This window comes from Lissotriton helveticus, chromosome 9 (genome assembly GCF_964261635.1).
Source record: "Lissotriton helveticus chromosome 9, aLisHel1.1, whole genome shotgun sequence".
Lineage (NCBI taxonomy): Eukaryota > Metazoa > Chordata > Amphibia > Caudata > Salamandridae > Lissotriton > Lissotriton helveticus.
Window position 1 is genome coordinate 1,062,471,534 of NC_136070.1, and position 14,754 is coordinate 1,062,486,287.

Consider the following 14,754-nt stretch of genomic DNA (forward strand, 5'->3'; position numbering starts at 1 on the left):
TCCTAAAAACACCTTTCAAGCTGTAATCCTTGATTGGAAAGAAGTAGCTACTCCATGTTAAATGTCTTTTGGAATAGTGGTAATAAATCCTCTTTAATTGTAAAGTTGGATTTGACATCACCATTTTAGAAATGCCACTTTTAGAAAGTGGACATTTCTCTGCACTTACTGTGTGCTTTGCAGTCTGACTCCAATACATGTCTTGGCTAGGTGACAGCTACACTTTGTGCATCCCCTCTAGACAGCATACTGATAGCCTTTCTAAGCAGGAAGGGGGAGAGGTGGCTCACACTTACATATGAATAGGATTCGTCCTGTCCTTCCACAATGCACTGATTTACCCCCAGGGTTAGCCTGTCAGGCAGGTATCCTTGTGCACTTCAGAGGGTTCCTTTGAAGTCACCCCATGCATCAAATGCACTTTTGGGTACAAGCACCAGAGCTCTGGCCCTATCAAATCGTTATCCTACTGGACCTGGAAAGAACCCTTCAGTGCTGAAGGATTGCCTCTCTTCTGTGACTGACTGTTCTGAGGAACTGCGTGTATGCTTTGTTGAGCTGCCCTGCTGCCTGCTGTTCTCTGCCCTGCTGAGGCCAAGGACTGAATCCAGAGGTGCTCCAATGGCTTGCTGGTTTGCATCCTGTTTTCCGAAGTATCAGGGACCCAAAGGACTTTCTACAAATCTGCTTTCTGTGAGTCCTACCCTTGCCTGGTGTGCCCCCTCCAAGCTCTGTCCGTCATAAATAGGTTCTGAAGCTGCTTTCATGATCAACAGCTCCTGACCCCTTTAAATCAAGCTTTTTGGCACTTTGCAACCGCAAACAAGTCTGTTCGCTCTGGAACCATGTCGCTTGCTCAAAGGATCAGCGCGCGCGGGAGCAAGTTCATCTCTTCGCACAGCAAGATTTCTGCTCACAACTGCGAGGCCGCAGCCTGTCTGTCTGCATTGCCCGGAGGCCCTTCACGCCCCGCGGACCACCACCAGCGATGCTCACTGTGCTCCTTGTGAACTCTTTCCCAGCCAAAGGGACTCTTGGCTCAACTTGAGAAGGTAAAACTTCAGCAGGACCTGTATGGAACTTTATCCCACCCACGCTCCATCATGGTCAGCCTGACTTTTTAGATGTACCCCTTTTGTATCACAACTTCAAGTAACCTTTAGCACTATTAACTTCTAAGCACTGTTTTGGCATTTAATTATTTTTTCAAAAATGCATATGTTGACTTCTACTGATTGAATTCTTTTATTTGATATTGTTTTACTCAGATAAATATTCTCTATAGTTCTAAACCTGTTTGGAGTCTTTTTGTGGTGTGTTCACTGAGTTACTGTATCTAACGAGTTTCATATTGCCTTCTAAGTTAAGCGTAACGGCTCTGTTCAAAGCTACCAGAGGGTGAGCACAGGTTACTTTAGGGTGTGTATCTGACTTTACCTCACTAGGGTGGTGGTCCACACTTGGACAGGGTGCTCATCTCTGCCAGCTAGTGACTCCATTTCTAATAGTCATTTTCTGATAATCATATTCCTCTCAAAAGTTTACATGGTTAAATGTGTGCTCATTTCCATATTTATTGCTAAAATTGTGAATGCCAAAGCAGCTTATATCTGGCATGTGTACAACTCCAAATAACTTTATGACGATCTTCCCCACTCTGCTTTAACCCATCAATAAATTAATGCATTCAGTATATGGATAAGAAGGCGCCCATACAGTATATAACATACCAAAGAACATGACAACAGTTCATTCAGATGTGAACTCTAAAATGTTATGAGAGTTAAACAGGAAAAAAAAGTAGGCAAACTGTCAAACTGACAATTTATAGGTCCTTCATATGAGAGTCAAGCACTGCTGGCTATTAATATAATGGATAGTCATCCATTTGAGTGCACATAGGAAATACTCACCACATTTGACGCATTGTAATTTATACACCAACATATCGAGACTCATACTTGCAGTATTATCGGAATGTTCGGCAGCTCGTGCTAAAATGGCCTTGACCAATGATTTTGTCACACATAAGAAAACACTATAAGATCAGAGAGGCAGACTTTAGGAGGAGTGACAGTAACAATCAAACACAATGTTGCAAATGTACTGAAGGCTACATTTGAGTAAGACACCATATACTATCTCTTGAATGCATTCACAAGACAATGTCGTATAGATAACACGCTCATGATCTGGATAGGGTCTTATTGTTTGCATTATTCTTCTCATAAGTGGCACACAATCAATGTAGTCCCTATCTTAAATTTACAACAGATTAGAACTATTCCAAAACTATTTCGTTGAGCTACCCATTAAGGGGAAACCATGCTCAAGACTAACGGAGAAAGTCATCAGACTAGAAATACAATAGCCATTAACCAACCAGTCTGTACTAAAATATTTCAGTAGGCAAATTCGTTTGTTAAGGAGAACCTGAACTTAGCTTAATGACTATTATGGGCATGTGGCAGTGATAAAGTGGAAATTGCAGTGCAGAGTTTACATTGAAAGAACAATTATATAAGTATTCAAATGAGCTTTGTATGTAAATTGTGATCTCCTACACCGACCCGGATTAAAAAAAAACTCTAACCACAAATAGGATAGTGTCACTACCTTTTCCACATTGAATATCAAACTCATGAAATGATTATAAAATATTGCCCCCACTCAAATTCTTCATTCAACAGAGAAAGTAATATTACAGAGAGAAATTTCAAAACGTACACAGCGAGCATGCCCACAAAACACAGAGGTTTTACAATAAAGGAATGAACCAGAACTGCTAAAGTAGCACACACATGAAGATATCGCCTGTAGGTGTTGCTTATAAATAAAAGTGTCTCTTCACTGATTGATGGGTTTAGGCACTTAATAAATCATCATATATCACACCCTATCACTCATCCTTGCATGCATTCATCATTTATCCACCCACCAATTAGTTCTTGTAACCACCCGGCTATACAACCACACTAAAACCTACACAACAAATTTGTAAGCATGCAAGATAAATTAAAATAATTAGTGTAAAAAAGAAAACATGCTGCCACCTAAACATGGCATGCATGTTCTTGCGATAACCATCAATATTAAACATAACAGCAGGCGGCCATCTTGGAGTTGTATTGTGCATAGTGTAGACTCAAGATGCAACGAATTGCATATGAAATTAAGAGCAGCCAAGTGATTATTTTGCACTGTCTGAGTGGTTGTAATGTGCTCTAACAAATGTAAGTTAAAATGGGAGAAGGGGAGAAATTAAAGGGGACAGTGCTTAGTTTGTAAAGCAATAAGTGCCAGGACCCTGATCAGGAGGCCACTACAGCTTACGTTACCCATTGCCCTGCCAGTTCTGCCAACACTACTACTAACTATCACACTCCTACAAGTATGACAAGTCAGACAATTACAGGCCACCAGTAGTTATAAGAATGACTTGTGCAGCAGGTATTAGTAATTTTTAATGTAGGTTAAATTAATAAACATCTGTTTTTGTGCTCATCCCTAAATTAGACAAACTGTGCCACCATGTGGTAGACTGTCATAAGTGTCAAGTGAGTGTCTTTCACAGTTACTTAAAGTCGCAAAGAGGAAAAGTACAAATGGCTGAAGTGGGCTGACCCATTCCTTCATGCTGTATGCTTTCATAGAGGGAACAAGACTGTAAATTACACTCATATAAAGGAGGAATAAATGCAAGCCTAACAAAATTATTCTAGAAAGCATTATTACAGTGCAAATCATTTACCCACAGGATTTCTCAGAGGGAATGATCAACACCAAAATCCTTGCCTACCAAGGTAATTTGTGATATTTCATACAACACAAGATCTGTCTGCAGTCTATAACACAGTGTGATAACAATCCATCATAAAAAGCCTATTGACTTCAGCAAGTGTTTTTCACAATATTTAAGCTTGGACAAATGCCTTTGTCATGCCTTTTTTGCGATAATAATACCAGGCCTGTAACCTTTGTCATTGCCCTGTGCCATAACCAAATCAAGCCTACTGTTTTGAGAGCAACCTTTGCCACATGGCATCCATCAAGCATTAAGTCATAAAACTACCAAATGTATTAACAATTACAGTTGTCAAAGCAAAATTCTATCTTTACCAAAAGGATTAAAACATATAAAAATATGATGTCTTTGGGTGTGGAGGTGACGAGACACAGTCAGATGCTGTGTGTGCACCTTGTAAGGAAAGAGGAGATCCCCTTGAGGGCGTGTTGTCGTATGCCTATGTTGTAGAGTCTGTTGATGAAGGTGTTGTGGGGGACTGCGTCGAATGCCACGGAGAGGTAGAGGAGGATTAGGGCCACCATTTCTCCAAGGTCAAGGGGTGTTCTGATGTAGTCCATGGCATCAATCAGCGTGGTCTCAGTGCTGTGGTTGACAAGGAATCCTGATTGAGAGGCATCCATTAGGTGGTTTTGTTCCAGGAATTAGGGGAGCTGCTAGGTGATAGGTTTCTTGAGAACTTTAGCTGGGTAGGGAAGCAGAGAGATCGGACGTTAAATATTTTATGCAGCACTGTGTCTTAATCAGTATCTGTCTGTTCCATTTTGTAATCTAATCTAAAGTTTTTTTCCTGAGGATATTTTTACCATGTATTTTATTTGATTGGCTGCAGTTTTTATCTAGTAATAATTCAGTCACAAACCAAGAACATCTCCAACGTTTTGCTAGTCATTTTTAATTGTTCCATTTGTTCTTTCAAATAGCTCCTCTATTTTGAGTCATATGTGCTGTGCTAACACCATTAATAATAATGCAACTTACTGGGAGTGCAGCACAGCTTTATGGGCAATTCTTAGGGGCTGTGGTAAAAAAGCCTAGTGGGGCACGTCTAAGGTGTTAATAGCCAAAGTAATGTAAAGGTATTGTTCACTTTACTGTCCTATCCTACAGTATTATCATAAACATAATTTATAATTACTTGTAACAGCTATTTTTATGTTAATTATTTATCCTTTTAGATCATTCAGACCCGACTTTGTTCTTATTCGGCAACATTCATATAGTATGGCTGAGAATGAAGACTATCGTAACCTAATTATTGGAATGCAGTATGCTGGAATACCAAGTGTCAACTCCTTAGAGTCAATATACAACTTTTGTGATAAACCGTGGGTGGTAAGTGTTAAACCTTTTTTCTATAATTTAATATTAGCTCTGTGCCATGCATGTGCCCTGTAATAGTACTTGTGAATACAAATTCTGGCTCAGTATACCCATGGAAGTACAACCACGAGGAAAGTTTAAAGATTAATGATCAACTTTTGAAAAAGATTAAACCAATGTTGTGAATGTAAATATTTGTATCCATTGTACATTTCAGAAAACCATTCAAGTTTCTAAAATATAACCTACATTTGAGCTGTGAATTTCTTGATAAGCAGATTCCTAAAATAATGTAATACTCTTGAAAACAAAAACGCAATATTCTCCTAAGTATAGAACATACATAAGGTAGAAGAGGATCAAGTAAAAATAGTTTGTTTAAAAAAGACACTACCGTACAGGACCACTTTTTTGTTTTCGGAAACAAAAATGCAACTAAATATAAATCCTTGGAGAGTAACAACTCACGTGGCATTTAAATCCTTCATATATGATATGCACATAGAAACTAAAATGCTGTTACATTCATGTTACCATGCTCCCTACATTAGCTTTTAGACCTTCAGTTAAATAAAACTACCACAGAGTAAAATGTATATATCTGTGATGAATTGTGTAAAAAATAGCTCTTAAAATATTTTTACTCTAAAGTTGAAACATATTTGTACAATTCTGGCCCATTGTACAAAATAATATGCACATGAAAGTGGAAATCAAATGCGCAAAATCTGGAATTTTGACACGGACATTGCAGATCTAAATTTGCAAAGTCAGGATCTGTGGATATTTCCTGGCAAGATTGCACTAAATACTTCTGTAAATCTGCAAAATACTGGCATTTGCCCCCAGTCATAAATATGAGAAAGGGTAAAGGTGTTTTACTACTGGGGTATCTGGGGAATGTTCAACACAAATTAGGTGAACACCCAAAAAAAGTCTTATGTTTGTTGATATTGATAAACATTTTCAATAACACAGACTGCGGTTCTAAACCGATATAGTACTGGCTTCACTCTGTAGTGGTGCCAAAGGCAAACTGCATTTTTGGCACACTGCTGAACACTATTATGCTAAGTATCTTGTTAAATAGGGTCAGGATTTATTCATTGTTTGTGCCTATTTTATACCATTGATAAATGTAAAATAAAATATCTACTTAATCAGAATCAATATAATCGTAAGTGATTTTGCCATGAGTGAGAGACGTCACAATTAATTTTGCTGTGTGCGCTGTGGAAGGAATCAACGTCATTATATATGGATCGTCTCTGTAGTCTACCAAACTTTGTATGAGCGATTTTCTGTATATCATGCAGACTCTAGAAAATTAATCAGTTGTGTGCCTAATTTCGTCAGTTAATGAAAATAAGGATCAGTTATAATTTGTTTTGCATAAAATCATTGTTTGGTCAAGTAGAGGAAGGTAGGATTTGAGCTCAGGTTTCCGGTTTCCACTGTCTGTCTAAGATACAGAACAAGATGTTTTTCAATATTTCTTTTTAAGGTGTGTGACCTACTTTCTTGTCTTTCTGAACTCTGTACTCTGTATTAGGAATTAATATGAAGCTACCAGTATCTCCTGAATTGCATTATGGTCTACTAGGCTATGTTAAAATGTGTAGATGAGAATGCGTGGAAAGAACATACTTTTTAAAAAAAGATTATGTAAGGAACGGTAAGTGCAAAAGTAAATACTAAATATAGTTTAATTTTTTGTAGCATAACTGGTAGCATGATCATTTTATGTTCATAGTGTGTGTGGTTGTAGATATACAGTGCATAGTCCTGCCATCTAGTGTTGGGCTCGGACGTTGCAAGTTGTTTTTCTAAGAAGTCTTTCAAGTCACAAGGTCAAAGTGACTACTCCTTTAGGTGAAGATGTGCGTGGACATCAACTCCATTGTTTGATTGTTTATTGCCAAAAGGGTGGGTTTAATTAAGGAGTAGTGTGCATAGAACTGAACAGTGACCATGCATTAGAAAAAACACATAAAAAAGAGAAAAGCCTGCATCAGTTACTGGCTCCTGGGAGGAGGGTGGAAGTCAGCACAAGTGAATCTACAGCAAAGCTTGGAACGACCAGATGTTTACAGGCCAAATAACATATTCCTTTTAAATCAAATGTGGCTGTGGATACACATGCTGTGCATAGACTGAAAAGCAGACCTGCTGTAAGTGGTTAAAACGCAAGTGGATGGGTCACAGATTTGAAACAAAGTTCCAAGGACAGTCTGACCAACTTTGGTTTGTTCTATTGATAGTACAGCCACACAATAATCTTTTATACAAGTGTGTGGAGTGGATCAAGTGGCAGCTTTGCAAATGTCTGTTTTGGGAATAGTTCCAAGAAAAGCCATAGTAGTTCCCTGCTTGTGGGTGGAATGTGGTCAGAGGTGGGAGGGTAGGGTTTCTTTTAGCTTTAGTGTAACAGGTTTGGATGCACTTGACCATTCACTTGGTTATTCCTGCCTTTGAAATGGCATGTCCTTCATGAGGTTTGGAGAAGGCTTACAAATATCTGTTGTACCTTATGAGAATAATTTGGTCTCTAAATTTAATACAGTAGAGCATGTTTATCGTCCAGAGGGTGAAGTGCCATTTCCAGCTTCTGAGTCGGGTTGTGGGAAGAAGACTGGGAGCTCAATAGATTAATTGAGATGGAAGGCGGAGATCACCTTGGGTAAGAATTTGGGATTAGTCCTAAGAACCACTTTATCCTTGTAAAAAGGGTTCTCGAAGCATGAGAGCTTTCAGTTAACTCATGTATCTCAGAAAGGTAATTGCGTTGAAGAGGGCAACCTTCCATGAGAGAAATTGAATAGGACATGAATTTATGGGCTCGAAGAGTGGAGCCATCAATCTGGTAAGGATGATCTTAAGGCTCCAAGAAGGGACAGATAAGATTCTGGGTAGGATGAACCTATTGAGGCCTTCAGAAGAGAGAAGAACGTTCTCTGGTTTACATGAATGCCGCAATAGTGGCTAGATGTAACCTGATTGAGGTATAGACCAGACCTGATGTTTGATATTGAAGGAGATAACCGCTGATATCCTGCACCATGGGGATTAGTGGATGAATGTTGTTTTGAGTACTGTAATGCACAAAATGCTTCCATTCAGCAGCATAACTGGTGCGTGTGATATGTCTGTGTGCATCTTTAAGTATGTTTCAGAATAGTGAGCCCATGTTTTTTGGAACAGTTGGTGGAGGTGGGTGGAGCTCCTTATGCAAAGGGGTGTAGCTTGGGCAGTAAGATTGGGGCAGGGTGAGCTTCAGATTTCCCAACTGTCATCCTGGATTATCCTGTAAAAATTACAGTATATGAGAAGCAAGACATAAGGGGGCGCTTAAGGGGCGCTTAAGGGGCGTGGAACGAGAGAGGAGGACAAATTGTTAGACGTACTTAAGACACAATATGTTTCAAACTAATCAACATTTTAAGGCCTTTAAAACAGAGAAAATAGAAAGTGTGTGTTCATGTCTTTTTGTCAGTGTGGGAGTGTGGGCATGTAAAAAATCCAGGTGAAATGGTGACAGACACTTAATCATATCTGACTAAAAGCACTTGTACCTAAATATTTCCTACAGAATACATTTTTAGGGGTGGTGTAACAACCCCCTGAAGCTAAGCCCCTGCTTGTTCATTTATCATTATGCTTTTGCTTATCAAGTACCCTCCCAGACCTCAGATCAGAGGATTTGAAGGGAGATAAATGGGTCTCCTGGAGTAGACCAACATCAGCATGTTTGTTATGAAGAAAATGCAGCACGTTCTATCTCTTGATAAAGTGAGATAGTCCATTTAACATTTTGTTTTTTGTTTGGGGGTTAGTGGCAGTTAGGTATCCAGTTACACTATTCGCTGAACAAAAGTTATGGCCAAGTCAAAAGATACATTTTCAAAGTCCTAGCACATGGGTAGGAGTATGAGAGACACAGGAAAGAATACAATTACAGTTTATTCAATGAGAAGTCTGAAAATGCTGATGTTAAAGGATACCAGTTCCTGCTGTGTTCTGGAGTTGAGGGTGAATGGTCAGGTGAATGGTGTGTGTATTGTATGGGAGCATAGGGGAAGGCATATGCATAGAATGTAATAGACACCAAGAAAAAGGGAACTAGATAGAGGAAGAGTGACTAAACCAAGGTGGGGAACTTTTGCTGGTTCTTTGATAAACTGTAGTCCTGAGTCTTTTGCTCCGAACGTCTTAGTGCTACATGACGGGCTTTTAGGGGGTCATAACACAATAATTTCAAAGGAACCCAAACGGGACTAAGAAGTCATCTCTGGCAACCCAAAGTAAATCATAACTAGTGTTCTATTTAGAAGCAACCAAACTTAAAGAGTGCAGCTCATCCATCAGTTGTGCTAGAGCTTTGTAGTATACTTGCGTGAAATTGGGTTGTTGGATGAATGGCTTGCTAAAACTGCTCAAGCAACAGCCACAATCTCTGACAGGGTGCAGCACTGTGCTCAACCTTTTGGTAGCTTGTCACAAAACAGTTAAGCTTGCTTAACTTAAAGGCAATGTGTAAAGTATTTATGGAGCAAACAAACTAATAAAGTGGAAACACAACACAAGAAAAATCCAAACACCAATTTAGAAGAATAGAGTACATTTTAATAATTCATTTGCCACCAACACAATAAAAATCCAACCAGTGCAACCAGAGTTATGAATTTTAAAAGTTTAAGGTAAAAACATGTACCTAAAAGATCAAATCTACAACCACAGACATCTAGTCATGCAAGACCAAGTCATAGTAAAATAAAAAATTGCTGACCTCCATGAAGCACGAATCGGATACAAAGAGTGGATTGGGCCCGGATGGTGCTTACCTTAGGAGAAATGTGAACAAAAACATTGTCTGGGAAGGTAAAGTTCAGCTGGGCAAGACTGCAATTGGCATCCTAGGAAGAGGCGTCATCGTTAGGGAGCCTCTGAAAAAATTTACGGTGAACATTTCTGCTTTCAGATTTAGTCTGTTTTTTGGAAATTGAAAATCTCCTGCAGGACGAGGCTGGACGCTGTAGCCGACAAGAGTTCCACGAGGCTGGATACCCCTTTGGCAAAAGTACCCCTCAACATGGTTTGCTGCTCCGGAAAAGAATGTAGTGGGAGATGTTGTAAAGTCAGGCCGATGGCAGTGCACCTGGTCTCCTCTCAGTTCTTAGAGCAGTTTTTAGCAAAAAATGTCCCAAGTTGTGGCTTTTGGCTATCTGGGCACATTTAGCACCTCCACCAAGGGCCCAGGACTGAAGGATCACTACTTGTGGGGTTAGAACTCACTCATGCTGGATCCAGTACCTGTTTCAATATGGTTGTAGCCTTTCCTGTCCATAAAGCTCTGATCAGGAGTCCAGCCAAATAGTCCTTGGAGTCACTTTGGTAGTCCTGTTTTCAGGCAGTGAAACAGGGTTCAAGTAGCAGGGCAGGCATCTGAGGGGGCAAGGCACGCTCCAGTCAGCAAAGCAGTCCTTACAGGTGCAGAAAACAGTCTTGTTGAGTACACAGAAGGCCATAGTATCAGACATTAGAGTTCTTCCGTAGGTCCAGAAAGTGAATTGAAGAGTGGTTCCTATGGTCCGATTCTTATACCTGGTGCCTTCTTTGAATTAGGAAAAGTTTCTGGAGAATTTTCTTTGAAGTTCGTGAAATTTATTGCCTCCCCTGCCCTGGCTCCAAGCTGGCTGCATGAACATTGCAGTGGTGGCAAGTCCTCTGTGTGAAGGCGGAACACAGCTTATTCAATTGCAAGTGGGGCTGTGCCCAGCTCTGCCCCCATCTTGAACGTGTTGGCCAATCCAGGCACACCTACTCCCTATTGTGTGGCTGTCTGGGAGGTATACACAAAGTCCAGCTGCCAACTACGCCCATCATGTGACCCAGGAATAGGCTCCAGGCACCAAATAGCTAGGGCAGGAAAATGCCATCTGTCTAAAAATTGCATTTTCAAAATTCTAACTTAATATTCGACTTTACCATTAAAGAGGGTTTAAAATGCAATTTCTCAAACACTAGACATGACATGTTTACCTTTTCCCAATCAAAGGTTAGTACTTATTAAATGTGATAAGTCAACCCAATGTTATCCTATGGGAGAGTAGTTCTCACAGTAGGGAAAGACACAATTAGCAGTTTTTCACTACCAGGACATGTAAAACTTAAACGTACATGTCCTACGGTTTAGTTAGAATGCACCCTGCCCTATGGGCTGCCTAGGGCCTACCTTAGGGGTGACATGTATGCAATACAATGTAAGGCTTTGCAAGGGAGTTATATTACCAAGTCGAATTGGCAGTTTAAAACTGCATTCAGGTTTCCATGGCAGACCTGCAACACATTCTAAGGTGCTCCTTAAGTGGGTGGAACAAATAAGTGCTGCAGGCCCACTGTTAGCATTCAAATGACATGCCCTTGGTATATGGTATACCACTTTACTGAGGTCTAATACGTAAATTAAATATGTCAATAGGTGTAAGTCAATGTCGCCGCGTTTTGGCGAGTGAGCACAAGCCCTTTAAAACTGTTTAGCAGTGGTAAATTGCACAAATTCTGAAGACCAACATAAACAAATTCAGCAAAAATAGTAGGGTTGAAGGCAAAATGTTAAGGGGTGGCCCTCCGAAGAGGGTCAAGTCCAACAGTGCTTTTAAATCTAGAGTTAAATTAAACTATAAGGAATTTAGAAACAGCATTTTCCTAGTCCACAGTATAGACTTACTTATGGTTGCAGTGATACAGACGCACCACATTGTTTGAACCACATGATGCAAGTGACAGTCATGGTAAGTGGAAAGCAAAATTAAATAAGAACACATCATGCACTACTCAAAAGGGATTGACCAAAGATGCAGAGAGCATTAAGAACGTATTTGAGATATTGGTACAGAAATTATGGGAACTTGTATGATAAAGAATTAGTTTCTAGTAGTAATTGCAGATCCTTGCTATAAGGGAAATAACAAATTCTCTTTAAACAGGAGACCTAACCCCAAGCAGATATAGGTTTCTGTTTCTACACTTCGGGCGACTTTTTATTTTATTAGTGGTTTCAAGCTGTTTCTGGACCAGGGTGATTTCGTCGTTGGCAGTTTATTACGTGTCTTGCAGCCAAAATTGCATTTCTGCAGCTCTGTTCAATCCCTTTTAAATAGTGCTACCACACATTACAACCAGAAAGACCCACACAACAAAACCTTAATCTTCTTTGGATTAGAACACATCACAAGGCTCAGTCACTGGGAGGAAATCATAAACTCCAAATGAGACAAAGTGAATGGATTTTGACACTGAACACTAATAAAAAGATAATTAATTATTTATTTTGTAGCATGGGTCTTTAATTACGACTAGAAACCAACTCTTTAACATACATGCTACCATAATTTATGTACCAATATATCTAATACTTTCTCAAGAACACCATTTGCAGTACCATACTTAGTATGTTTTTTGTTCATACTATGATTACATTACTAAAATGTATCTATTCAAAGTCATGTATGTTTCTGACTAAACTTGTATGATCAACAAAATATCTATGGATGGGCAAGTACCAGCACCACAGGAGCAAGATCCTGTAGCATAAAAAATAATTGATAGAAGTAACTTCTAATGAAAATACAGCTCAAAACAACTTGGGACCGAATATACCCAATGATTTTTAAAAACAGTACACTGCATCCCTAAAACCTGTAAATAACTTTTACTTAGTGACTGATAGGAGATCTACTGTGAAAATGGTAACCACTTCAATATGGCCACTGCCCCTTGTGCTCTAATATGATCAGATTACGAGTATATATCTACCATACTTCTGTACATGTAACACCACACAAGACAATAATGTTGTTGTGATGTACAATTAAATCAATTAAAGATACTATTGCTCTTAACATAATGTTAAGAATCTGTCAAAGGGAGGTTCCAAACAACTTTTGTGAAATAACTTGCAACCACTTAAATATGGCTGCTGCTTTTTTTCTGTGTACAAAACAGTATTAAGTGTTAGTGCACAATAACCATTTGTTACTGGAACTGTACTGTAAAATTGAATTATTTATATTAGTGAGTAGACCATGAAGACAGTGTTTGCAACGGATACATACAAATGCTTCATACCCTTGAAACACTCTATACATGCCACTTAAAAATGGCAGTCCTGCTTTCCAAGGTGTCAAACATATTCAATGTAAAAGTAACCAAGTATGTGGTATCTATCAGCTAATAAAGTAGTTTGCTTCTTGATACACATACACCCCATATGCTCCTGCAAAGATATATATAATATGATAACATTCTCCCCACCTCTACAATGGGAACCCCCATAACTAGGCTATATTTGACAAAGGACGACCATGCAAATAACCTTGAATAAGACTGGCCCTCTTTGACTATCAGTCTTTTTTCTTTCCCTTTTCTTTCTTGCTTTATTTAAAGTGATCAAGTACATGAAGCTAGATAGGACCAATTCAATGTGGAATCTTTACTGCTAGCAGTAACATTTTACTATTAAAGTTCCATTACAATAGGGCTGCCGTCTAAGCACATCCATGTTCGACTCTTGACCTTCTAATTCATGTCCTTTTCCCTTTAAAGGAGACGTTTCTTCTGAAATCACTCTTTCATTCACTTTTGACAGGACTGCAGGGACTGAACGGACTACTAAAAATGAAAAGTAGGCATAATCTGCCTAATTCCTGGTACAGTTGGTGTACTTGCTTTAAGAAGTGGGCTAGACAACAATGAGATACTAGTCTCTCGCCTTTATTTTCCTCATTTCCTTCCCCAACCTGTGTTCTCTTCTTCCTGAAAGATATTGACCAATCTTTCAAAAGTGTTGTGAAGGTCACTTCACTATTAAACAAGTACAAATATCTACTACCTGAAAATTAGATTAGTACCACAGGACATGCAAGTGCTTATCACTCAAAAAGCCTCATTAAATTCAGGTTAACTTTAAAACACATAAATAACATAAGCTTGCTCATGAATCTTTTCTTAAAATTTTGAATCTTTTAGACTAATTCGGTTTACCTACAATTCATGTGAGTGTGTGGAGAGGCCATGACTCACGAGAGATGAAGCTTCACATGGGTCATGATGCCCCTTGCCCCTCTTGAACAGCAACAACAGAAAACCTCTCCTTAACATTTATTTCCTATTCGGGATATACCTCCATCATCAAAAAATGTATTGCACCACTAATACATTACTTATTCATCTTTTTATTTATCAAAAAATATTTTTATATTATTTTTTATATATAGATATATGGATAAATATATTAATTTACTTTCAAGTTATTTACAAAATCGCATCAAAAGTTGAGCCCAAAGAGCAAAATAAATATCTCACAATGCACTCACGCCACCAGACACACAACTAACAATCATACACAACACAATCATACTCAATGACATAACTAAACTGAACTTCTCAATAAATAACATAATTTGTTTAATTGGCACATAGAGCAAGGAGAGTAGAATTCATTTTCATTTATACACCGAGCAAATAAAGAAGAAGGAAGGCGCGAACGCGCATTTCGGAGTGGGATCTCAAACCCACAGTTCCTTTGTCAAGGCACAGCAAATCAGTAGGGTGGTTAATTGTCATCC

At 39.0% G+C, this 14,754-nt stretch overlaps 1 protein-coding gene across 1 annotated transcript in view; it reads left to right on the forward strand.

The window, feature by feature from the left end:
* The window catches only part of SYN2 (synapsin II), a 1,086,516-nt gene that overhangs the window by 523,830 nt on the left and 547,932 nt on the right, over positions 1-14,754 (forward strand). The window contains exon 4 of the mRNA XM_078661415.1: positions 4,984-5,140. Coding sequence (XP_078517541.1) covers positions 4,984-5,140 — 157 coding nt within the window. The remainder of the gene's footprint in view (positions 1-4,983; positions 5,141-14,754) is intronic.